The sequence below is a fragment of the Triplophysa rosa genome, linkage group LG12, assembly GCF_024868665.1.
Source record: "Triplophysa rosa linkage group LG12, Trosa_1v2, whole genome shotgun sequence".
NCBI classification, from domain to species: Eukaryota; Metazoa; Chordata; class Actinopteri; order Cypriniformes; family Nemacheilidae; genus Triplophysa; species Triplophysa rosa.
Window position 1 is genome coordinate 1,388,914 of NC_079901.1, and position 27,663 is coordinate 1,416,576.

At 43.7% G+C, this 27,663-nt stretch overlaps 1 protein-coding gene across 2 annotated transcripts; it reads right to left on the minus strand.

Moving 5' to 3' along the window:
• On the minus strand, nt 1–7,879 carry lysmd2 (LysM, putative peptidoglycan-binding, domain containing 2). Of its 2 annotated transcripts, none has more exons than XM_057348545.1 (3): nt 7,403–7,879; nt 6,432–6,793; nt 1–435 (listed from the first exon to the last, which is right to left on the minus strand). In XM_057348545.1, exons 1-2 carry the CDS (start codon nt 7,646–7,648, stop codon nt 6,455–6,457), a joined length of 585 nt encoding a protein of 194 aa, XP_057204528.1. In that variant the 5' UTR covers nt 7,649–7,879; the 3' UTR covers nt 1–435; nt 6,432–6,454. The 2 variants fall into 2 exon arrangements, with proteins under 2 accessions (XP_057204528.1, XP_057204527.1); XM_057348544.1 differs by having other exon boundaries at nt 6,459–6,793; nt 7,403–7,877.
• Between the last annotated feature and the right edge of the window lie 19,784 nt (nt 7,880–27,663).

The window sequence follows — 27,663 nt, forward strand, 5'->3', positions numbered from 1 at the left end:
TCAGTTTACAGAATCTTTTATTCTGTATAATCCACACAGAAACACAACATTCATGACACATCCCTCTCAAAGCCACACGTAATGCTTTTAATAGGCCAATGAAAAAGTAAGAAGTGATTTAAAACCAGCAGACGGGCTTGATTTACCTTTGGGACAGTATGTTACAGAATATTTCATAAGCAGAGACAGTGTAAAGGCATTTCTCAGAAGACGACAAACCCTGCTGCTGTATCGACATGTGAGGAACAAAGATGCTTAAAATCTGGATTAAAATCACTGGAATACTGCTGGAGAAGGCAATGGCGGACCCTTACGTGCTGCAAAACAAACCAACAAAACAAGGAGCAGAATAAAGAGGTATGTGAAAGCTCCTGAAGACCATGACATCAGATTTCCTGATACGATGATGCCGAGAATGTTGGGTCATCTTCCTCCCTAAAATGAAACGTACACACAAACAATCGATTAAAAACATAAACGCTTATATGACACAAAATAAATACTTCCCCTTTAAAAACTCAAGATTGCACCACTGTAATATTACACGCACGCACCTGTCCTGAGTGTTTGTTTGTGCCTCTGCAGAGCATCATGATTTATTCAGGACATTAGTGAGACTCATATCTCTTACAGCAACACAGTCGGAGCTGAGAGAAATACTCTACACTTCAGTATATTAACACATGGCTAATAGAATCAGGAAGAAATGTCTGTCTTACAGCTCTGCCACACGCTAAAGAAAAGCAAAGCATGCATATAAAACATGTTTAAACTTGTTCTCTGATCATTTTATAATCTACCCTTCAGGCAAAATCTGCTTGAATTAAAACTTTACAATCTACGACAGAGGCTGTCAACCCTTCTCTTGGAGACTGAGACAATTCACACCATTTATCGCCCCTCACGTCATTTCAAACCTGTATGAGCTTCTTTCTACTTCAGAACACAAAAGAAGATATTTTGAAGAATGTTGATAATCAAACAACACTGAACTCCATTGACTTTCATTGTATGAACACAAGACCACTGAGACATTTCACATAATATCTTATCTTGTGTTCCACTGAACAAAGAGTCACATACAGGTTTACAATCACATGAGTGAATAAATGATGACAGAATTTCGATTTTTGGTGAACTATCCCTTTAACTCCAACACCTCCAGAGATCCTGAAGATCTCCATCAGGTGATTCAGGTGTTTGCTTACAATTCCAGCTCATATGTTCATCTAGAACAATATCACAAGTACAGTTCAATTTAAAAAAGGGACATTTACTTTCATCAGTGATTCATCATTATGTTGTGTCTCTTTTCTCTTTGTGAAACACAAAAGCTGAATGTCTTTTTTTCATTGGCATACATTTAAACTTTGCTCATGACGGATCACAACATGTTTCACTATTTTAAACAACACATGTGGAGATGTTCTGAACCTCAACATGTCATGGCTGCTGGTATGACATCAAACATCATTGTTTCTTGTGATCGACCGATCGTAATGCACCAGTTTGAATGTGATGTTGAGCATGAACAGACAGGATCATCAGCGGATGACAACTAAAAAATGTAAATAGGGCTGCCCTTGACTAGAGATCTTTGTAGTCGCCTAGTAGTCGTTCATTTAGGCCATTGGTCGACCATTCGCACTTTTATGTTATTTATTTACATTTTTTTAAATATTCACTGGGGAATGGGTTGGTGGTTTAAGCTTCAAGATGTTTGATGTAACATTGCTAACATTGTTCTATATTACACAGATATACAAAACCATAATAATGAGCCTTTAAAGTATGAATTAAGTGCTCAAACGCACACATAATGCAATCCGATATGACATCGCCAAAAGTTACGATTATATCGAGACATATAATTTCACTATACCAGTAGTGAAAATCGGAAAAAAAAGATGGAATAAATATCAATTTTAGGCAAACGAACAGCAAAAATCACCTCACTTTTTCCTTTGATTTCCGCGTCTCCGCCATCAGTGCTCTTCTTCCTCAAGACGACCCCACCGGTTTCACGGAGGACACGGAGCTCAGTTTTCCCCACAATGCAGACAAACTCGTGTTCAATCACGAAAACTGAGCTCCGTGTCCTGCAAACAATGAAGAAGCGAACTGATGCCGTAGAAATGGAAGGGATGCAGCGCATGTGCTTAGCAGATCTGGCAGACGTAGGACTGTATTCCTCATTTTTAGCCACCATGTTCCTCTTGCACCCTTGGACAAATAAACTTTTAAACATGCTTATAACAGCATGCCTTTATCCAAGTTTATGCTAATGTTAGAGCGAACAGCTATGTAAAGTGACTGGAATGAATGAATGATGTCAGAATTGTGAGTTTTGGATTCTGTATTCCGTTAACCATACAGAACTGGTCAGAAGGGTTTGTCACAATGCATTCTGGGATTGCCTCATGTATGATGTAGGGATGTAACGATTCACCGTGAGCCGGTTGAAAATCGGTTGTAATGAGCAACGATTCAAATCGGTTGAGGCTTGAACTGAATCGCGATACATTTTTTGAATGTTTGTTTCAACTCATTTTTTCAAAATAAATCGTGAGTAAATCGTGACTAAATCGCATCGTGAGATCAGAATCGTGACTCGCATCGCATCGTGAGCTGAGTGAATCGTTACATCCCTATTTACTATAGTAAATATCACTACAGTATACTTCAGTAATTTACGTGGACAAATATACCTCTATTGTATAGTATAAAAATATAATACACAGAACTTAAAAATAAAACAAATGTAGGTAAACAAAAAATTATATGGCCTTAATTTATCCATCTGTATGTAACATTAATGTAATTTGTCAGTTACCTGCCTATTCATGAAGAACTGCATATTTTTTTAATGATGACAACAGATGTTTTATACTTGTGCTACAACTGTTTGGCCTCTGTAGCACCAGTGCTATGTGCAAAAAAGTGTAGTCAGTGCTGTCCTGACACTAATAATAATTACTGCTTGCCTTTGTTAATACTCTCCATGATTGCTATAGAACAAATTTAGGTGGCTGCAGCGGTACCCTGTCCACTGATCTCCAGAAACATCTTTGCTTTTCCAATATCTTCAGCATATTTGACCCCTGTTCATCTCTGTGACTGTGTGATGTTGACATTCATCTTTTTAAATCAAGGGACGCATTCATCTTGTGAATTAGATTGCAGTATATTGTGAGATCTCGCTTCCACTAGAATTATGAACTGTGTTTGTGGACGCACAGCTGATGTTTACTCTGAGTGGAAGTGGTAAAGTCAGACACACAAGCGTTGCAGTTGAACCTGCCGTAGGTTTACGCTCTGATTCTCTTGATCTGACGGCTGCATGACACTCACAGCACTCAAAGCATCATGGGTGTTATTCAGACATGCAGCCCTGTTATGTACCATCATACTAGGGATTGTAACGATTCACTCAGCTCGCGATGCGAGTCACGATTCTGATCTCACGATGCGATTTAGTCACGATTTACTCACGTTATTTTGAAAAAATGAGTGAAACAAATTAAAATGAACAACTTCCCTTGCATTATTTCTTAAATGCTTCACGTTTCTTTGTATGATAAAATAATGTTTTATTTCAAATAACAAAACTAAACTGCAATTTTATAACAAATTAATAATAGAAAAAGTCTCTTTAATATAAACAAACTAATACTGTATGTGCTTTTCTTGGATTTTTTTGCATTTAAGAAATATCAGCATCCACGTTTAGATTTGCAGTGAAAATAGCGGCCCCTGCTGTTCAAAAAATGTATCGCGATTCAGTTCAAGCCTCAACCGATTTGAATCGTTGCTCATTACAACCGATTTTCAACCGGCTCACGGTGAATCGTTACATCCCTACATCATACATGAGGCAATCCCAGAATGCATTGTGACAAACCCTTCTGACCAGTTCTGTATGGTTAACGGAATACAGAATCCAAAACTCACAATTCTGACATCATTCATTCATTCCAGTCACTTTACATAGCTGTTCGCTCTAACATTAGCATAAACTTGGATAAAGGCATGCTGTTATAAGCATGTTTAAAAGTTTATTTGTCCAAGGGTGCAAGAGGAACATGGTGGCTAAAAATGAGGAATACAGTCCTACGTCTGCCAGATCTGCTAAGCACATGCGCTGCATCCCTTCCATTTCTACGGCATCAGTTCGCTTCTTCATTGTTTGCAGGACACGGAGCTCAGTTTTCGTGATTGAACACGAGTTTGTCTGCATTGTGGGGAAAACTGAGCTCCGTGTCCTCCGTGAAACCGGTGGGGTCGTCTTGAGGAAGAAGAGCACTGATGGCGGAGACGCGGAAATCAAAGGAAAAAGTGAGGTGATTTTTGCTGTTCGTTTGCCTAAAATTGATATTTATTCCATCTTTTTTTTCCGATTTTCACTACTGGTATAGTGAAATTATATGTCTCGATATAATCGTAACTTTTGGCGATGTCATATCGGATTGCATTATGTGTGCGTTTGAGCACTTAATTCATACTTTAAAGGCTCATTATTATGGTTTTGTATATCTGTGTAATATAGAACAATGTTAGCAATGTTACATCAAACATCTTGAAGCTTAAACCACCAACCCATTCCCCAGTGAATATTTAAAAAAATGTAAATAAATAACATAAAAGTGCGAATGGTCGACCAATGGCCTAAATGAACGACTACTAGGCGACTACAAAGATCTCTAGTCAAGGGCAGCCCTATTTACATTTTTTAGTTGTCATCCGCTGATGATCCTGTCTGTTCATGCTCAACATCACATTCAAACTGGTGCATTACGATCGGTCGATCACAAGAAACAATGATGTTTGATGTCATACCAGCAGCCATGACATGTTGAGGTTCAGAACATCTCCACATGTGTTGTTTAAAATAGTGAAACATGTTGTGATCCGTCATGAGCAAAGTTTAAATGTATGCCAATGAAAAAAAGACATTCAGCTTTTGTGTTTCACAAAGAGAAAAGAGACACAACATAATGATGAATCACTGATGAAAGTAAATGTCCCTTTTTTAAATTGAACTGTACTTGTGATATTGTTCTAGATGAACATATGAGCTGGAATTGTAAGCAAACACCTGAATCACCTGATGGAGATCTTCAGGATCTCTGGAGGTGTTGGAGTTAAAGGGATAGTTCACCAAAAATCGAAATTCTGTCATCATTTATTCACTCATGTGATTGTAAACCTGTATGTGACTCTTTGTTCAGTGGAACACAAGATAAGATATTATGTGAAATGTCTCAGTGGTCTTGTGTTCATACAATGAAAGTCAATGGAGTTCAGTGTTGTTTGATTATCAACATTCTTCAAAATATCTTCTTTTGTGTTCTGAAGTAGAAAGAAGCTCATACAGGTTTGAAATGACGTGAGGGGCGATAAATGGTGTGAATTGTCTCAGTCTCCAAGAGAAGGGTTGACAGCCTCTGTCGTAGATTGTAAAGTTTTAATTCAAGCAGATTTTGCCTGAAGGGTAGATTATAAAATGATCAGAGAACAAGTTTAAACATGTTTTATATGCATGCTTTGCTTTTCTTTAGCGTGTGGCAGAGCTGTAAGACAGACATTTCTTCCTGATTCTATTAGCCATGTGTTAATATACTGAAGTGTAGAGTATTTCTCTCAGCTCCGACTGTGTTGCTGTAAGAGATATGAGTCTCACTAATGTCCTGAATAAATCATGATGCTCTGCAGAGGCACAAACAAACACTCAGGACAGGTGCGTGCGTGTAATATTACAGTGGTGCAATCTTGAGTTTTTAAAGGGGAAGTATTTATTTTGTGTCATATAAGCGTTTATGTTTTTAATCGATTGTTTGTGTGTACGTTTCATTTTAGGGAGGAAGATGACCCAACATTCTCGGCATCATCGTATCAGGAAATCTGATGTCATGGTCTTCAGGAGCTTTCACATACCTCTTTATTCTGCTCCTTGTTTTGTTGGTTTGTTTTGCAGCACGTAAGGGTCCGCCATTGCCTTCTCCAGCAGTATTCCAGTGATTTTAATCCAGATTTTAAGCATCTTTGTTCCTCACATGTCGATACAGCAGCAGGGTTTGTCGTCTTCTGAGAAATGCCTTTACACTGTCTCTGCTTATGAAATATTCTGTAACATACTGTCCCAAAGGTAAATCAAGCCCGTCTGCTGGTTTTAAATCACTTCTTACTTTTTCATTNCACACACACACACACACACACACACACACACACACACACACACACACACACACACACACACACACACACACACACACACACAGGCACAGGCTGTCTGACTCATCTAAAATAAAACTGCAGTGAGCTCAAAGCACTGATTTCAATCTGTCCTACACAGACAGCCTTTTAAAGCACCATCTATCTTAATGGTTCAATTCTGGTAAGGATTAGGTAGTGATCGAGATGATCACACATACAGTATCACTCTCTCTCTCTCAGTTTACCTCCCGCCGTCCTCTTTGAGTTTGCGTGCGGCTTGTTTAGACTGTTTGATCTGTAAGTCCAGTCGATGTAAGAAGTCTTTAGCGGAGAGCTCCTCGGTCTGCACCGGTCGGGTGTCGGGCTCTGGGACGGACTCTTCCGGCGGAGGGGACGGTGTGTCCACGTCCCGACTGACACGTGGCGACTCCTGCGGCGTGTTCCCCTCGCTGTCGGGCGACTCCAGAGACAGTCCGTTAAACAGGGAACGCTTGTCACGTTTAACAGGAATATTGAGAGTGTTCCTCAGGAATATGCAGTCATTGCTGAAGAGTTTATTCACACGCTTGATTTGTTCCATCTGTTTTAAACACAGAGGTGTGAAATACACGAGTCATTTACTGGCATTAAACGGAGTCATGTCAGCAGTGTATTCTGTTTGCTCATTCAATATTAACTACAGTATGACCATATTTGCTGAGAGATTCTTGCATGTGATTTCTTTCAACATTACGGTTTAAAGAACAAACACTCATTTGGTTTAAGTCATCCATCTCTCTGAATAGTCGGTAATGGCTGGATAATGTGTTTCTATTGTGTTCGCGACACAGAGGCCGTGGGTTCAATTCCAGGAAACACGCACACATGCTGATCATAACGAACCGAAAGTCACTTTGGATAAAAGCCTCTGTGGAATACACAGAAACAAGTGCTTATTGTAGCCTATATGTTGTCTAGGTAGGGAGATTGATGTACAGCACGTGTCAACTTTGTTTGTATAATACCTACAATTTATGCTACACAAGCCAACAACTGTTACCCATGCTTACATGCTACACGAGCCTGGATATCCTTGCAGATGCTGTCTAGACAGTCAGCTCAGCAGTATTTGAGACACAACTCACATCACAAGTCATGACGCCTTGAAACATTTTACTCAATAATACTGTTTAGAAACCGATATTCTTACCGTAACGCCGTATTTGAGCGCTATTCCCTGCAGCGTGTCTCCGTCCGAAACCCGATGCTCTATGTACGTTTCTCCCAGCGGCGCCGTGACGCTCGCGGTGCTCCCGTAGGAACGCGTCTTCGTGCGGGCCAAACTCTGAGATAATTCACTGTCCGACTCGGAACCGGACCGGGATCTGGGAAAAAGCGGCTGTCCGTACCGCGCGCATCCGCCATCATCCCGCAGCACAGGAGAATACTCCGCCATCTTCAATCCGTAATTATTAAAGCAGCGACCTGCGCGCGCTTCACCACCTGAATCACTAACGTTACTCACGCTATAAAAACGCGCATGTTTTTAGAGATTTTAACTGGGATATTTAGGACAAACGGGAGAGATGAGTGATTTTCCGGGTGCCATTGTAGTTACCGCGGGCCTGCTCGCGAGATGCTGACAGTCCGTTCCGTTGAAATCTGATCCACACGCGTGGTTGGCGATGAGACGCCCACTATACGCGTCGCGTTTTTGGACGCCGTGTCGCAGCCAACCGACCAATCAAAGACTTGCGTAAGGCGCGACGCAACGACGTCAGCAGCTAGTCAACCAATCAGAGACTTTGCTTATGCAGCGTATGTGAAGCTACTTGCTCAACTATATTATGTGCCCTCAACATGACGAATTTAATTTAATTCCGTAGAATAGAATAATATGAAGAATAAATAAAACAAACAGCACAACCTTTCACAGTTATGATAACAATTTCATAATTACGAGCACAATAACACTGTTCTCATGATCCAAATATCCAAACAGGTTTATGATAGATGGTTTAATTTATTTTATGGTTTAGTGGCAAACTGTGAGTTATTTAAGAATTCGAGAGCTCTTTGTTTACACAGGCTGAAGAAATGTAGCACTTTAATGTCACTAAACAAACCGCACGGACCCTAACAAGATATCCTAACGCACAATCAGACGCATATATGCGGAACGAAACATGACTCATGAATGAATCCTGGTGATTTGACTATTAGCACAGAGGTGCTGATGGTGAAATAATATGATGGTCTGATAAATGTCCAGTACAGTGTTGGGTTAAATCAACGTGCTCTTCTGAACGGTCATTTGATTGTCTTGGTTTGTGTTTGGTCACGTGGTCAATAAAATGATAAAAGAGGATTGTAACCGATGCCCTGGGCTCTTTTCAGTTAGCTCTGCTCATAGGTTCTCTTCGTAGATCTTATGTTCTTCTGCTAGCTGAGGCCCAGCTTCCACTTCACCTTTTCATTCTCTAGACTTTCTAGATTATAATTTTAGGTAACACTTAAACATACCTAAAGGTAATAATATATGTATTATATTTATGTCATGCATCTATATTGTACAAATTTTGAGCGAAACTTCAATTCTCATGCTACTGTTGATAATCCATTTTGGCTTGGAACAACGTCTCAATGCTAACTATTGCTCTGCTAATATATATTATAACAATGTTCTTTCACATATTTTGCTATTGAAATCTCTTTTATTGATATTGTAGCAAACCTCTTAATTCTAGGATGCGTTGAAAGAGAATACACTTAAAGGGGTCATATGGCGGAAATACGTGTTTTTCTGTGTCTTTGGTGTGTTATAAGTTACCCATGCATGTATTAGACACGTAAAATTGCTAATATTAAAGTGTCGGAACAAAAGATGCATTCTATCTAAAAGCGAATGCGAACCCAGACCTGCCTGAAACGCCTCGTGTAACCACACCCCGACGAATGTACATCACTTCGTAACATGATTTGACTTAAAACCGCCCAAATCTAAACGCAAGTGAGGTGGGCGTACTTGTCAATCTCATTGTATCGTCACCGCTGCAGCCATGTCGCGGAGACGCTGTGTGTTTCGTGGCGAAAAGAAAGACTCTTTGTTTGCCCTGCCAAAAGATGAGACAACTAAAAACAAATGGTTACATTTTATTTACAACACTGTTACAGAAAAGTACAATCCGAATGTTCAAGTTTGTGCAGCGCATTTCACAGAAGATTGCTTCATGAACCTGGGAGAGAGATTAAGACCGGCTATGCGCGAAAGCTTTGGTTAAAAAGTGGGGCCGTTCCAACCATTAAAACTTCGCTGGCGCTTCAGATTCGCAGCTTGTAAGTATATTTTCATTGTAAAAGACTTTGTTACGGACTAACGCGAGTTGAGTTTGTGGTGTGTTTGTGATCTGCAAATGCAGCGCGCAACGTGAAAAAAGACAACATAAGTCCTAATAATCAGTAATAATGTTCCCACTAGAGGCAACAAATGTCGTGTTTATAATGTCTTTTTATATTTAGTGTTTATTTTGGGTTTATTGTCTTTGTTGAGTCGCGACGAGACGTGGCGTAACACTGGTTGATCAAGAAGCGCCAAAGCGCTCGCGTTATTTATACCATTCAATGCTGTAATGCGAGCTTGTTTCTATCTCACTCAAACTCTGTATGATGCATATGGTTGCTTGTTTAAAGTCTTTATAACCTCGTATATAAAAGGTAAAACAGTTAGCTATAGTTTTTAACTATTTAACATCATATTTTTTTAATAAAACCTTACCAATCCTTTACATCGTGCTCAAGTCGCACTGGCAAAGTTGATGTATCGGGTTGATCATCTTCATTTCCCGTATCAGATTCGGCCTCGAATTGATATAAGGAAGTAGCGAAGACATTTTATCACCTGTCAGGAGAATTGCGTGCGAACATGATGTTCCGAATATGGTAAGAGACGTCACATTTCCGTGAAACGCTTGCAGTATTCGACCAATCACTACGCACTGGTTAACTGGCCAATCATAGCACACCTCGCTTTTCAGAGCGATGAGCTTTGTAAAAAATCTGCTCGTTTCAGAGAGGCGGGGCAAAGAGGAGATACAAACATGCACGGTGTGTGGAAAATACAACGTTTTTAACCTTGAATCCTGTATACACATTACATTACATTACATCTAAAACAAACCATAATATTCCTTTTAGCCGTGTCATATGACCCCTTTAAGGAGGATGACGGCCACAAAGTCAACCAGAACCTTTAGGAAAATATATCTCATTTATTGAAACATTGTTTAGATAATTAACAACATGTAAGATATATGCATCAAGTTCAACCATCACAGCTTTGTATGACTTCAACCGGACAAATGACAAATACAGTTATGATTCACGGCACAACACTCTCACTCTAGTGGTTACTCAAAGCACTGCACCCCCCAAATCTCCCCATAGGAGTTGTGAGCACACAATATTCGATTCACACAGTGATATAAGTTGCCTTGCTCCACGCTCCCTACATGCAACACAGGATCATTGTAACTTCTGCATATAAACTCTAACGAACACCATAATTCATACAAGCCATACACTCATACAGGTAGTAATTAAAATACAACACTTCCCCGTTTTAAAAAATACAAGACAAGACCCCTCCCCGGGGTCTGGGAGAATATACAGTCCAGGTGACTTCCACAGGGGAATTCCCGGTTTGTAGTCCTCACAGAGAACCAGCCAATCTCCGGTATCCTAGATCCAGGTCTTCCCGGTTCGGCTCCCGGACTCTGGACCCCGCCTCTCGACCCCTTGTCTCTCACATCAGGTCTCTTAAATGTCCTCTCCACCCAGGTGAAACCAATCACCCATACTTGATTCTCAAAAGGAGACAGCTGGCTCATGGGGGCGGACCCAGCCAACCACACTCCTTAGTACAACCCAGGTCCCCAAGTTCATTACAATATGTAGCAGAGGGGTGGTAATAGACCAGAAATACACAATTTTCAGTTCATAAAGGATGGTAGTAGCGTAACCACAGATACACACCAGAGAGTTTATATTAAGACACAAACATGATTTGTCAAAGGATTCCATGTGTGTAGTTTTAATCAAGGGCGTAGTCGGGGCCATACGCACCTCTAAAGATCTATATTAGCGTATACCCACTTGTTCTCCTGCTTTACGTCTCCAAGCTGCTTTTGTGGTTGCTTTCCCTTTAACTGTATCGCATTCACAATTCGGCCATACAATTGGTGCATTTCTTAAAAAAATACACAATATTTCTTGCGGCCCCGCCTCCGACAACCACATCAAGCGCATCATCTTCAGTGTTAGCAACGCGCCAGCGAGGAGTTCGTCCTGTCAGTGACTGAGTCCCGCTGAAGCCGTCAGGTAATATTGATAAAACTGCTCACTTTTAGTCAAAGCTGGTTTAAAGGGCGCTCACCGGCAGTGGCTCCTCTCATCTGTTCCGGGCCTCCGGCTCGAGAGAGATTGACACTGAATTCAAGGGTTCTCTTGAGCTGCTTTATCTCTTTATGATATTGCAGTTCATCGCGAATCTTTGGTATATGCAGGGGTGTAAATCTCATTGAACAGTAGGGGGGGACAATAATCATAAAATTTCTCAAGAGCAATTTTTGAAGGGGACACAAATAATAATACTGTCAAAATTGTACTTACTACGTCACAAAGCGACAATATGCATTAGGTTCATAGGTTTATCATGCAGACTTGCAGTCATATTATGACTGAACTGAACTGCCACATACTGTTATACAAGTGAACACCTAATAAAGCTGTTTCCATTTAAAAAAAATTGTCAAGACAGGAAACAAGTACAAAAACACACTACCAATGATACTACATGTTAACAATGATTCACTTGTTAAACACTTTTTAAATTTGATCCTGATTTATACTGCAACATCGTCTGACAATGTCACCATACATCAACATTAAAGAGTGGTGGTTATTTTCCCATGTAGTGCACTGCCTCTGCCAACAAACTACTGTATGTTCATGTTCGTGTACTCAAACAGTCAGTAACAGTGACAGATGCTTAAATTCTGTGTTGTACTCAATGATGAATCGTCGAGTTTCAGTCAGCTGAATGTTTAGCTTATCCGCCGTGGACACACTGCACAAAATAGATGCTGAGAAAATGAGCTTTTCCAACTGAATGAAAGCTGTGCACTTTTTGTAGACAAAACAAACTTTTTTGCAACAACTCATTTATTAATGAATCAGCATCAACTACATTAAAGAGAATCACTTCATTTAACGTGAATAAAATAGCCTTCTTACTGGAGTTCAACAACCACTGCTGAACTGAGCCGCACACCTGACTTAGGTGTAGCATCGTAGGTGATATGAACGGGAAAGCAGGCAGTGGGCCAAAACCACTGTGAGGCAGGGGAGGGGGAACGTAACTGTTTCTAAACTTAAAGCACATTTTTTTGCGTTTGTATTTTTTTCTAATTACACAATTAGTTTAGGTATACATAACTATATTTAGCACAATAGACAGTGCAATTTTTAATGATTTGGGGGGACAACCCTGGGATGGAGGGGGACGTGTCCCCTTCTGACCCCCCCGGGATTTACGCTCCTCATCATATGTCACAACTTTTAATACAAGCTTTCTTTAAATGACAGGCGATTAAATGAAACAAAGCACTACCATAGACCTACTGTTTAAAACAAGTCAGAATCCTTATATTTCCTCTTCATCCTCATTCCCTTTAAAGTCGTTTTAAACCCCCTCGTTACGTTAATTCTACATTTAAAATAATGTAGTCTGTTTTTTACCACAACGTTTACTTTATACATTAACATCTTCCCCTTAAATTATTAACAAGTATTCACAGAGATGGCAGTGATGACAAAGTTACATCTGTATTCTGTAAAATCTTGCATGTGTTTTTAAATCTTGTATATGAGTCACGCCCTGTTGCTGGCACCTCATTTCGCCACCTGAGGGCGCTATGCTACTCTGTGTACTGCCTGTGTTTTTGTAAGGACTCCAGTTTCCATCATGCTTTGTCTCGTTATCGTGTATTGGTCTCACGTGTGTCTCATTACCTGTTTGTCCCTTCATCTGTGTATGAAAAGCGCCAGAGAGGCTGCCCAGCCTGTGCCTCCCTGGCCTCCAGACGGCCACCACGGTCCAGGTCCGCCTCTCCCCCACGGCCTTAGCCTTGTTCCCCTACATGGGCCTGGCCCTCCGTCCCTCCCACTGTTCTGCCTCCGCTACACCACCCACCGGGACTGTTACTTTGAGGGCAGCTGGAATCCACCCTGAAGGGGGGGCTATGTCACTCCCTGTTGCTGGCGCCTCATTTCGCCACATGAAGGTGCTATGCTACTCTGTGTACTGCCTGTGTTTTTGTAAGGTCTCCAGTTCCCATCATGCTTTGTCTCATTCTCGTGTATTGGTCTCACCTGTTTCTCATTACCTGTTTGTCCCTTCATCTGTGTATATACAGTATATAGCCCTGGGGCATGTTCAAGCTCAAACCGGTGCGCAACGTTTTGCTACGGTTTCCGGGTTGAACGACACGTTTCCTGGAAACGGTTTGCAACGGTGTGCAACAGGGTTTGAGATACGTTTTCTCTTGTTTGGTGGGTGTGTCAAGAATGTCAGCCCAATCAGCAGCAACATGTATCTAAGCCACGCGGTATTAAAGAGACAGCTCGCACAATGGGTCCAAGTAAAGTCGTTTAACTGTGTCCGCTGCAGCTCGGTAAATGCAACAATTGCGAAAACCTCCGAAAACCTCATTTGGCAGATCCCGCTCCTCAAGCACTAATGGAAAACGTTCGTGCTGACCTGTTGCGTGTATACATTTCATTAAAAAGCATGTATAGTAATTATAATGGCAATAACTATTTTATTTTTATAATGAACAGGCTGTCAAGTTTGATCAGGTGTGTTAGATTTGGGTTGGAACTAAACAGTGCAGATCACTGGCCCTCCAGGACCGGAGTTGACTAGCCCTTGTTTACGGTTTAATCAAGTGTAGCGTCAGATCTGGCAGGTCACATTAGTCAAGCTTGCATCAGCTGATCACATCAGGTGCAGCTTATCAACGCTAACCAATAGTCATGCAACATATACTAGACTGCTTCCTATTTAGGTTGCCTTACTTAGCTCCTCATCGGCTGCATGAACAGTCGGAAAGTTTGCCCAGAACAGTTTCATTCTGTCAACCTTAAAGTGGCCATTCCCATGATGCCAATTTTCAAACTTTAGTTAGTGTGTAATGTTGCTGTTAGAGCATACACAATACCTGCAAAATGATAAAGCTCAAAGTTCAGTGCCAAACAAGATATTGTCTTTAACAGAATTCGCTTTTCAAGGACTGCAGAGAACGGCTGGAATCGGTCCACAGCCCTTTACTTCCCAGGTAAATGATGTCACTATTCCGAGTTTTTGAAAAACCTCCGCCCAAAGGAAAAAGGTGCGAGGCCTTCCTTAGAGAAGAGGAAGAGCCACTGGAGTAGTGTTTGGTTATCAGAGATTGTAAACATTTGACTGAGTAATAATACTGGTAATAAGAATTCAGCTACACACATTCTAAAATAACCAACGCTCAAATAACAGCTTCCATGACTTTAACATCGGCTGTGAAAGCTGTTCTGTGTAATACACGGATATTGTGTGTGTGTGTGCGCATACCTCTAAAACACTTCTATGAAACGTCCAATGAAGTCCTGCTTGCAAATGTCTCCTAGTCAATCTGCTTGTTTTATTATCCAACTCAGGTCCAATATCAAAAGGCAAAACTAACGCTTCTGTTATTAGTGTTAATTAATATAACCGGTCTGACCCAATCGGTCCGGTGTCATTTCCCTCGCCATAGTAGGGGAAAAATTGCGATCTCTAACAAAGATTGACGTTTGCACATGCAGTAGCAGACCTCCGTTACACTTCAATCGATCTGCATGTTTTTAACTGATGAAGTTAAGTTGACGCCATTGTTACTATTTATTGCTAAAAGCCAAAGTTTATGAATACACGTGCACTGAGAGGGGGACCGACCAATCACAACAGCTTGAGAAGCGGAAGCTCGCTAATATGGTATGGGTCCGTTTTGCTTCTATTTTCTAAACATTCTGTTTTTTGCCCAATAAAGCCGTTCTCTTATACATATTTTCTGTTTCATATTTATATATCAAACAAGCTGCATGCAAGTAAGTGATTTCAGAGCTGTTGCTGCACTCATATGTAAGGTACACATTGGCTTTCAGGTGTACACCGCTGGGTGACATTGATGCTTTGGCTTCTTTGGAACTATTATTATTATTATTATTATTACTGAATTAATATACAAATGAATGTTTCTTGATATTAACTTCTCATTTATATAACAGTATAAAAGCAACTTCACAGAACCTGATTAATAACTTTCACGGTTTGGTGAGGTGCAAGGACAGAGGACCCAAACGCAGACAGCGGGTAAGGGGTTAACACAGACTTTTAATTATAAAACAAAACAAAAACCCACGAGGGAGTAAAATAACAAAGATATAAACATGACCGATAAACAGGAACACGGATTAACTAAACTAGACAGGACAAAAAAATAACATTTACCATATACTAGACTAGACTAGACTAAACTAGACAAGACCTCACCACTTGCAACGAATGACAATGAACCAGCACAGTACAGAAGTCACAAGGGCATTAAATAGGGAACTAAATCAAGAGGGAAGAGGTGCGGGGCATGAAATCATTAACAATCAATAATGAGGAAACGAGAGGGCGGGGACAAAGACGAGACCAGAGTGTATGGAAGGCCATCAGTGCCAAAATGCCTCTCCACATGAAACATGGGGTTCTGCCATGATCCCGCCACTAGACCAACAGAAACATGACCAGATGTGGCAGAATCATGACAAATAACAATGCAATTTTAATTTATTTGAATGTAATTTTAATCAACAAACATTATGCTTAACAGATTTACAAGATAAAATAACGTGTACATTACATATATATATATATATATATATATATATATATATATATATATATATATATATATATATATATATATATATATACAGCTGCAAATTTCAAATTGTGGTCATTTCAGTCCAGTGTCTGTTCAATTTTAATAAAATCAAACCTCAGTAGTGACAATGTCATCCAACAGCAATGTAAAAAACTGACAGCATGACAACTCACAAGAAAACTGATAAAAATCCAGGTTATCACAGTAAAAAAATATTTTCAACTTTTCCTAAATACATGTAGAAATATTACTGTTGCATTGTTTAAAAGTGAACCTGAATTTGTTTTCTTTGCAGTATCTAAGGTCTTTAAAAAAAACAGAGAATCTTTTCTGTAATTGTCACCTGTTTCTCTGGTTTTCATTTTCTGCAAATAAATGCGAATAGAAACTTTTTTTTATGTGTGAGAAATATTGTTAGTAGTTCACAGAATAAAACTGCAAAAAAAAATAGCAAATTCAGAAAAGAGATGCCTAATATCCTCATTTACATACATTTACTGTATTTATTTAGTAGATGCTTTTTCCAAGCTAACGTTGCAAGCAATTCCCAACAATTTGTAGTACACAATATCAAGTATAGAGCATACAGAAGATGGAGATGTCACGGAACAAAAAGGACTCAGTTGCGGGAAATCCGTTAAGGAAAGTTTATTAACCACACAGTGCCAAAAACAGTCGAGAACAAAAAAAGTGCCAGGGAACTCCAGGCACACAGTAGTGAACAAAAGTAATCAAAGTTAGGAAACCGGTCGTGCTAGCGCCAGCAGCCGCAACGTGGTGGGCAGAGAGGAAATTTCACCAAACGAACCCAAAAGGTCCAAGTGGCTCTCTCTCGAAACAGCCTCACCGTGACGAGATGCGGAGTCTAAGGGTTGGAAGGTAATTCCTGGGTGCAACACAAAAATACCATGAGGAGCCAGTAATCCATGAGATAGGTCTCATACAAAAACATCGTCGCACTGAGTGGACGGATGGGAGAGGCATAAATAGGGCAAACAGAAACGAGTGACAGGTGTGGACAATAATCAGTTACATAATGACAAAAGTAAACGGGAATCTGTGAGAGTAATGGAAAAGAAATGAGACATACTGTGACGCCCTAAAATAAAATAAAAATGAAAAACAAACAAGACAGCCTGTGACAGGAGAGGAGAAAACGTCTTGGTTACGGTTGTAACCTCGGTTCCCTGATGGAGGGAACGAGACGTTGTGTCGAACCGACAGAATGGGGTTTGTCTTGAGAACCTATCATCTTCTGAGTATTTAGAAAAGGCCAATGAAAATTGGCGAATGAAATTTGCATGCCGGGCTCCTCCCCGGATGTCCGGGTATAAGAGGGAAGCCGGCGTGCTCATTCATTCACCTTTGGTCTGAGGAGCCTAAAGCATCCTCCCCCGACCGCTGGGGTGGGCGGCCAGTGTTGTGGCATGAGGGACACAACGTCTCGTTCCCTCCATCAGGGAACCGAGGTTACATCCGTAACCAAGACGTTCCCTTTCTGTCGGTCTCTCGACGTTGTGTCGAACCGACAGAATGGGGTTCCTATGGAAAACGCCACAGCACTGAGCCGCGTCACAATCTCTGCGGAGCGACGTTGACTGGCCTGGGCGAGTCAGACGAACACGCTAGCGCGAAATTATGACCTTCCAGTGGAGAGGAAGGGGGACCCAGAGCTTTCCACAAAAAGTTGGGAAGCCCCCTAACGCCGGCCGTCACGGGCGGAGGCCTAATTCTCTAAATGGCGAGAAGCCGCCCGGCACCGTACGGGCCACTGGGTAAGCATTATTCCCCCTGGGGGAAAAACGCTGCAGAGGCCACTACCTACCGTAGGGAGGAATTAGTGGAGACACCACATGGTCTCACCATCAGGGGAGAACTCATGGGAGGAATGTGCGGACTGCAGGAGTTAACCGCAAGGTGGGAGTCCACCTGGGGAGGTCATGGGTTGCCAAGGTGGGAACCATTCATGAAGATACATCAGACGGAACAGCCCACGGAGGGGGGGTTACCACGTCTGGAGCACTAGGTCCGGTTAGAGCTATGTGGGAGATAACTCAACTGTTCCCCGGCCTAAAGGGGCAGGGCTGCTCTGCCCAGCCTGTCCCCTGGAAGGGTGCTTAGTGATGGATGGAATGCCTGTTCTTTACCCGAGGGGAAAGAAGTGAGGCGGGATCGCCACTGCTCCCTCCGGAGGGGGAAGGGCTTCCGCAGGCGTATGCCCTACCGGCTGCTGGTCCCACACCTTGCCAAGATGCGGGCTGACACCGGTTCCGTGCGTAGGTATTAGAACCTCATGGAGTTGTTAGGCATAGCCCAACCCGCAGCTCCGCAGATGTCTGCCAGAGAGGCGCCCTGAGCCAGCCACGAGGGGTGTGCCTCACCCCCAACGGGCAGGAAAAAAAGATTGGTATTCCCTAACGAGGGCATCCACGATCCAGTGCGCCAGCCTCTGTTTGGAGAGAGCTGACCCTCCTGCTGACCTCCGAAACAGACAAAGAGCTGCTCAGAGCTTCTGGGCTCTGCGTGCGGTCCAAGCAGAGGCGCCGTGCGCGTACTGGACATAGCACGGATAGGTTGGGTCTTCCTCCCCGGTGGGGAGCGCCTGCAGGTTCACCACCTGGTCTCTCGGGAGAGTGGTGGGAACCTTGGGCACGTAGCCGGGGCGGGGTCTCAAGATAACGTGAGAATCCCGGCCCCGAGTTCTAGGCAATCTGCGGACACGGAGAGTGCTTGTAGATCCCCTACCCTCTTGGAGGTGAGCGCAATGCGGAACACCGTCTTTATCAAGACTGAGAAAGAGCGGTAACCCCGAGAGGCTCTAATGGAGCGGGGCCTCTTGAGGCCCGCCACCTAGGTCGCAAGAGGGTATGGAGCGTGGATAAGGTGGTCACCCTCTCGCGCCCCTTAGGAAACTAATGACCAGGTCGTGCTGTCCCAGAGGCTACCCAGCACTCGGGTCATGATGAGCGGCCGTAGCGGCTACATACATTCCCAGTGTGGAGGGGGAGAGGTTACTCCCCCGTCTCTTTTGAGGACGGGACAGCCCGTACCCGACCGAGCAACTCCGCGGGTCTTCTTGCCGAGAAGAGCACCAGGACGAGAAGAGGCGCCACCTATGGGCGTATAGCCGCCCAGTGGCCGAAGCCCTAGCCTGAGTGACGTCCCAACCGGACCGGGGGTGGGTCACTCAGGATCTCCTCGTCCCGTCCAGACATGGAGACCAGGTTTTGCCTGGGATGCCGTAACGTGCCCCTTCCCCTGGGGAAGCTGTCCGCCAGGGGGAGTTGTTGTCAGAGCCTCAGCTCCGAGAACCAAGTCCTGGTTAGGCCGAAGGGGCGTAACTAGTACCACTTGATGCTCCTCTTCCCTGGCCTTGCACAGGCCCTGTGCAATGAGGCTCACTGGGGGGAAGCGTACTTCCGCTTGTCCCATGGCCAGCTGTGCGCAAGGGAATCCGTGCCGAGGGTACCTCGGACAGGTAGTACCCAAGCGGACAATGGGAGTAGTTCGGGGAGGCAACAGGACCACCTGTGCCTGGCCAAACTGCCCCCAAATGAGCCGGCTGCGCGGGGAGGGAGTCGCCACTCTCCGCAAGGCGTCAACTGACGAGAGAGCACATCGGCTGTCTGGTTCAGGACGCCTGGGATGTGTGTGGCTCGCAGGGAGCTGATCACCTGCTGACTCCAGAGGAGGAGGCGTCGGGCGAGTCATGTTAGCTGCTGTGAGTGAAGAATACGCCACAGCAGCTGTGCTGTCCGACCGGACCAGCACGTGCTTCCCTGCACGAGAGGAAGTCCCTCAATGCAAGTAGCACAACCCACAACTCTAGGCAGTTGAATGCCAACGCAGGCGGGGGCCCGTCCACCGCCCCGACACTGCTTGCCCGTTGCACACGGCACCCCTTAGGGTGTGTCGGCAGAAAAGCGTGTGACCAACGCCTGCTGCCGGTGTGCCACGCTCTCCAAGGAACTTGACTCTGCCGCCAGTGTTGGAGCGGTCGTATATGCATCGACCCGAGGGGGGGCCACCCCCGCCGAGGATGCCATGAATCCCAGGAGCCTCCTGTTACAGGGGGACCGCTGACTGTCTAATCTCAGGCAGTTCAACACTGACCGGGCGCGCTAGTCCTCGCGCCCCCCCCAACCCCCCCCCGGGGGTGAGCGGGGCTGCTCGTGAGGACAGAGTCGAGTTCCATACCGAGAAAGAGGATGCTCTGCACCGGGGAGAGCTTGCTCTTATCTCAGTTGACCTGTGGCCCCACCGATCTAGGTGCCGGAGCACCAGGTCCCTGTGTGTACACCACAGATCTCGAGAGTGTGCCCAAACTTGAGCCAGTCGTCGAGATAGTTAGTACTCGTACACCTCCTTCCCAACGGGGAAGGAGGGCGGCTTCCACGACCTTCGTAAAGACTCGTGGAGACAGGGACAGACCGAAGGGGAGGACCCTGTACTGATATGCCCGTCCCTCGAGCGCGAACCGTCGGAACGGCCGATGTCGAGGGAGGATCGAGACATGAAGTACGCGTACTAGGTCGATTGCCACGAACCAGTCCTGACGCCTGACGGACGCCAGGATGCACTTCTGCATGACCATCATGAAAGGCAGCTAGTGTAGGTGCCTGTTCAGAACACGCAGATCCAAGATAGGGCGCAACCCTCCTCCTTTCTTTGGGACAATGAAGTACGGGCTGTAAAACCCGCTGAACACCTCAGCCGGTGGGACGGGCTCGATCGCTCCCTTCACCAGAAGGGAGGCGACCTCCGCCCGAAGTACGGGGGCATCCCTGCCTCTGCCTGAGGTAAAAGGACGTCCCGGAACTTGGGCGGACGTGTAGCGAACTGAATCGCGTAGCCGAGACGGATCGTCTTCCTCAGCCAGCCTGACAGTCTGGGGTCTCCCAGAACTGTGACAGGGGGACTAGAGGTTGATCTGCTTCATCGCCCCCGCGGAGGGTGGTTCGATGGCTAGCAGTACGGATTCCTTGCCGGGGGAGGCCCCCCGGGGAGGAGATCGGCTCTGCCATATTTCCTGCCTGGCGACTGCGCAGCTCAACGCACTGTCTGACTGAGAGTGCTGAGGGCTGGTGTTTATACTCGACATTGCGCTTTGCCATGACTCAACGTCGAGTTTGCCGTTCACCGTTGTGCAGAGGGTTAGAGTGGCTGAGGTAACCCAGAGAGAGAGGAAACTCTCCTTTTTGAGAGTAAGTGGGCGCCAGCCCCCCAGAGGGGGCCAGCAGATGGAGGGACGGGGCAGGAACCGTCCCTATCCGACCTACCAGCGCTGTGGCTGGGGTCGGGCCCAATGGTTGCCTCGATCCCCCTGAGGTGTTCCCATGACAGCCGCTGCCCGCGGCTGCTGATGGGGCGATGGTCTCCTCTTCGCTGTCTCCTCCAGGTCACTGGAGGGCGTTGAAGAGGACCAGGGCTGCTGGGAAGCAGACAGTCCACAGGACTCGACGGCCGAGGCGGCCGAGTTGCGGCACGGAGGACTGCTTTTTACTGTCGAGAACCCTCCACAGTAACACCAACCAGCCCCCCCTTGCGAGACGGGTACGTCGAGAAAGCGGACCTTCTCAGCGTTACTCATCTGCGCAAGTATCGGCCAGAGGAGTTTCTCATGGACCACAAGTGTGGACATCGTCCGACCCAGGGCCCCCGTGGTCACCTTGGTCGCCCGTAGAGCAAGGTTGGTGACGGAGCGGAGTTCCTGCATAAGCGCTGGGTCGGTCTTACCCTCGTGGAGCTCTCTCAACGCCCTGGCCTGGCAGGAGCCATAGCGTGGAGAGAGGAGGCAGCTTGGTCCGCCGCAATGTAAGCACTCGACACCAGAGATGCCGAGACCCCACATGCTTTGGACGGGAGTCTAGGTCGAGCCCCCCCAGGTGGCCGCCACCTACGGGCACGAGTGCATCGCGGCGGCAAACTCCACCTGGGGGACACTGACGCATCCTCCAGCTGTCTCAACCTCGAGGGAAGAGAGGGTGACAGAACATTGTTTGACGTGAAACGTGCTGGAAGGGGCGTTCCAGGTCTTACAAAGTTCCTCATGCACTTCCGGTAAACACGGCACTGGGGGCGGGCGCGGCTTGGAGCCGTGCTCAAACCCGAGGCGCCATGTAGCCAGCCGCGAACGCCGGGAGAGGCAGTGCGGGCACTGCAACCCAACACTCACGGCGGCCCGGGAAAGCATGGCCGACATCTCGACATCCGCTTTTTCCTGGGCTCGACCCCCCGAGGGAGGGAGCCCGAAGAATCGTCGGAGTCGGATGGCAGTACGTCACCCTCCGATGCTGCAAGAGACCTCTCATCATCACGTATCGTGTCCGAATACGTGATTGAGGAATAAGACGGCGGACCGTCTTTTTGGGGAACGGTCAGACGAGCGAAACGAGGTGTGAACGGTCCGTGAGCCGTGGCTGGCGGATTATCGCTCACAGTAATCCTCATCTCACCCTCGCTGCTTGCCATAGCGGACGGCAGGGCCGTAGTCCTGCCGCCACGGAACGGGGAGCAAACGAGGTGGTGGCTGAGTCCCGTGGGAACACAGCCACCTGTGACGCAACGTCTGAATCGTCACCGCCCGCAGTGCGGGCAGGACGTATCCACAACGTCTGCCCCAGCGTACTGGAAGCAGGCATTGTGTCCGTCCCCCTCCTCGATGAGTGTGTTGCACCCATGAGAACAGCGGGACAAGCCACGCTGGAGAAATTTGCTCTTTTAGAAAAGGAAATTGCTCGAACACCTCCGGAACTGTTGAGACGCCCAGGGGTGAGTCACTGCAGGAAGGGACCGTCCGCTGTCCACATCGTAGATTCCAGCAGAAAGAATGATCACCCAGATCGTAGAGAAGCTCATCAGATGCATAGGCTCTGAAGAAAAAAAGGTGAATGAATGAGCACGCCGGCTTCCCTCTTATACCCGGACATCCGGGGAGGAGCCCGGCATGCAAATTTCATTCGCCAATTTTCATTGGCCTTTTCTAAATACTCAGAAGATTATAGGTTCTCAAGACAAACCCCATTCTGTCGGTTCGACACAACGTCGAGAGACCGACAGAAAGGGAACAAAGAGATTTTTCAATATTAATAAAAATATTAGGTGTGTCTTTAGTAGGTTTTAGCAGATCAACTGCTGCTTAATCCACAAAAAAATAGTCAAATACACCTTCATGGCATTCCAGTGAAGAACATCTGACTGTTATGTCTTGTAGTTAAATACGGGAGATGAATGATGGAGTGTAACAACACACAAACCTAACACAACCCCTCTGACACAACAGGCAATGAAAAAAATGTATAAATGCAAAAGGTATAAACTAAAACTTAACATATTTAAAGAGAATGGGGCTAGATGTTATATGTGAGAATATTTCAAAATACGTGTCAATAATTGTAGTATAATGCAATGTAAGTCGCTTTGGATAAAAGCGTTTGCCAAATGCATAAATATAATATAATGCATTAAGTCCACCACAGCCAACATCATACCAACCCTCGTCCTTAATTTGTAGCACACAAGAAGCTGAGTTTCTCCTCACAGTCTCTGGGTGTCCAGGTCTTTGTAATATTGTCCAGGGCTGCACAGCGTTGGTTTTGGGCAGGACATTGGGGCTGTCCAGCAGAAGACCAGGCCTTGTACTGAAGATCATCTCCACTGAGCCAGAACCATCCACCCGCTAGAAAGCGCAGACCAATCCACACGTGCTGTGTCTGAACCGGTGCAATGTTTTTGAGAGCATAAAGCATGCTTATGTTTGAGCTCGGAGATGCCAGATCATCATAATGAACTCTGCAGTATTCTAGAGCTCCTTCCCAGCTCTCATTCTGCTGTACCAAGAAAAACGTAGACACCGTCATACAGAAGAAGGGAAATGTCTTTGCACAATCGTGAGTACGTAGCTTTTGGTTGCCTTTAGGTAGAATGGCACAATTGTATTGCGGTTCTTCAACATCCCACTTATCTTGTGTTGGAGGTAGACCTACTGTCCACATCCAGCCTTTGAAAGGAAATACATAATTGTAGAGTCCAATCCAGGCATCAGAGGTTCGATTGACTGCATATTCCAAAAATCGTTGTTCCTCGATGTCATCATTAAAGAGGGATAGACTTGTAAAATGTGTCTTGCAGTAGGACCGAGCCTCTTCCCATGTCATTGCCTGATTCACGTAGTAATATTTAATGCGACAGGAGGCGAGTCCATAGAGCTTGATGATCAGGAGCACAGTGAGCGTAGTCTTCATCTTTAGCCAGCCAGGAGGTTTTGTGAGATTTCAATGATCATTTGAAGATGAAGATTGAACTGTGTATGATGACACTGACTCTTTCTTACTTAAACTGACATTCAACCAATAAGAAAAGAGTGTGATGGAGTGACACTAACACAGTCCAATCACAACACACTTTTGAGGACACAAACAAACAAATGTCAGGTGCATGTCACCAATAAACTGAGAAACAACTAGGATATAATCAATGGGCAGGTCAATCTGGCATGAAAATATTTTTGCATTTGTTCCCCAGGTAGTTTTAAACAGATTTAGTTCTCATTCAAACCTTGAACAAATTCAGAATAGTTTGCACGTGTCTTTTATATACCTTTAAATACACTGTAAAAAATGAAAAGTTGACTTAACTTAAAATTTCAAGGCAACTCGCTGCACAGCTTTTTTGAGTTTACTCAACTTGTGGCCAAGCATTTCACCTAACTCAATTAACTGAGTAATGTCACATGACTGTCGATTGAAATAAATAGTTGAACCAACTTAAAATAAAAACGCAACAATCAAGTTTATGAGTTCACTCAACTATGGACTTAGTTGACCCAACTCAAAAGATTATCTTTTATATAAAATTAATATGTAATTGTTTTATTATTATTTACACACTCTTTACACACTCTTATTTACTCAATTCTACTTAATAGATATGTTATATACACACTCTACTTATGTAACTGTTTAAGGTGTTTGTGTTTTAAACATTTAGTGGACTCCCTGCGTCATTTACTTCAGAGCTCAACACTGAGCACATGAGCCTCAATCATGGTAACAATCATCAAACATCATAGTTAAAAAGGAACTCTAAATACCAAAGGTAACTTACAATGACAACAAAAACAAAAAATATAGCCAGCAAACACTAAAATAGCAATCATTTTAATAATTTTAATCAGCGAATTGAAAATTCTGCAATGCATGCTGAGAACTTTCAAACACTAGAATTGTTTTTTGAGATTACAGTTTGGCAAGTTGGTCAAACTTCTTGACGCGCTTTGGACAATCACTTAGATATCTAAGTACAGTCAACAAAAGAATCTTTGTTGGTACCACATTTAGACTAATTGTGTTCAGCATACTCAAAATAATACATTCTTCTTCTTCTACTAAAAAACTTTGTTCAAATTACTTTGTTACCTTTGTTTGGTGAACAATTTGAAGTTGTATTTTTTACAGTGTTGGCTTTGTTGTGCATGTTTATATGAACTGTGTTATTTGCTCTTTACTCTGTGTCTCATATGCAGATGCCTCTGTTCAGACACAAGACACTTTACATAGCTTAGATATTACAGTAAGTATTTTTATGGTTAGAAAGGTTCCATGATTTGTGTAAACATTTTGCTCATATAAGGAGTAAATAATTCTGTTGTTTTTCCTTTGTTTTGGCTAGAGGGGTTGTGCTCTGGAAGAAATGCAATGAACCATCCAAGGCTCAACTCACACGATCATTCTGTTTGAAAAAAATATTTTTTTCTATAATACTATTTAGGGCGGATAGTATGTGGATTGGGATGCAGCAAATATTTTTAATATTGTGTAATCATGTCTTATTTCAACAAAAAAAGGAAATATATGATAAAGAAAACCTATAAACAAGTACCTGTTATTAAACATAGCCTAAACACTTTCCTATAAACTAAATGATCTAAACCATCTTAAATCATATTTATCACTGACAAAAATAGTGTAAAACAAACACAGACTAAATTATTGTACTTACATTTGTAGATACTATAACGTCAAAATCCCGAAACCTGTTTGCTTCAAAATTTGTTGCAAGAACTCGTAATCCAAGATGACGTGATCACAAACGGAACTCACTTCCTTGAAGTGGCCATGGCATTCGTGAAGGGATTCAGGTGTACACTTTAGTTTGGATCGCCCCTACAAATGCCAACCCCTTCGCGAAGGGCCCTTCAAGGGTGCATATATGCTGTTTGGTAAATGCCCAGACATTGCGAAGTATTGCCAGTTTTACCTGCCGTACTGAGTATTCTATTTTCATTGTCTGTTATCTTGTGTATGTCTATTGCCTGCCGTTTGCCTTTTTTGGATTATCCCTTTGCCTTGTTGCTTGGATCTGACCGATTACATTTACATTTAGTCAGTTTCAAATACCATCTAAACAAACGGACAAGAATTTACTATTGAAATACATGGAGCAGAGTGTTGAATTAAAGTTTAGACAACTTAATGAATAACTAACATTTAAATCCTTTCTATTCATTTAGATTAAAATGATTATGCTTTCACGTAATATTTATTGACAGTGAATTTGTCTTTCACTCGCTGTTCAACCTTGTTGCAGTGTTAACTGAGACTGAGCACATGAGTGAAATGGGAGTTCAATAGGAGTTCATCAGCACATTCGCTATTTACTAATCATGGGAAATCAGTTTGGCTTGCTGTCTTTGCTCAAGTGTGACTGACTGACCTGTGGAAATGTATTACGCAGTTAAACTTGTGGAAAACACTCGTCTGTCCAGTCTATGAAATGAGGTTTATCAGTAATTTCCAATGCAAACACTTTTGCATGCAATCCCGAATTAGTTTCACAGTCAAAGGCCTGTATTTGGTTTTCCAATGAGTCAATGCAAAAAAAATTGAGTTAACCCTGAAATACAGTTTGAGAACAATTTAGAACAACAACAAAAAAAATTGTCCGGTTGTGATTTGGGCTGAAAAGGATATTTTGAGAAATGTTCATACAATAAAAGTCAGTGGGGTTCCATGTTGTTTGGTTATCAGTGTTCTTCGAAATATCATCTTCTTTGTTCAGCTGAAGAAATACACTCTTACAGGTTTAAAATGATATGGTGATTGATAGTGAGTAAATTATGACAGAATTTTCATTTTTGGAAGAACTGTCCCTTTAAGATAGGAAGATTCTGTAATATAGCCCCTGATCTCATGTAGGCCAGATAATCATCAATTGTTGTCCCTGTCCCTAAAAAATCACATCCATCAGAGTTAAATCATTATAGGCCGGTATCGTTAACCTCGATCATAATGAGATGTTTCGAGAGAATGGTCCAAAGCATTATTCTTCCACATGTTTCACCATTTTTAGATTGTTTTCAATTTGCATATAAGCGAAAAAGAGGTACGGACGATGCAGTGGCTTGTCTTATGCACTGTTTACTTAAGAAACTACAGGTCTTGCAAATTCCATTATCATTAATTCG

Coding starts and splice junctions, on each gene's coding strand:
- lysmd2 (XM_057348544.1), bottom strand. CDS start 7,648: ATGGCGGAGTATTCTCCTGTGCTGCGGGATGATGGCGGATGCGCGCGG. Junction 6,794..7,402: donor CGCTCAAATACGGCGTTACG/GTAAGAATATCG, acceptor TGTTTAAAACAG/ATGGAACAAATCAAGCGTGT. Junction 436..6,458: donor CTCAAAGAGGACGGCGGGAG/GTAAACTGAGAG, acceptor GTTTCATTTTAG/GGAGGAAGATGACCCAACAT.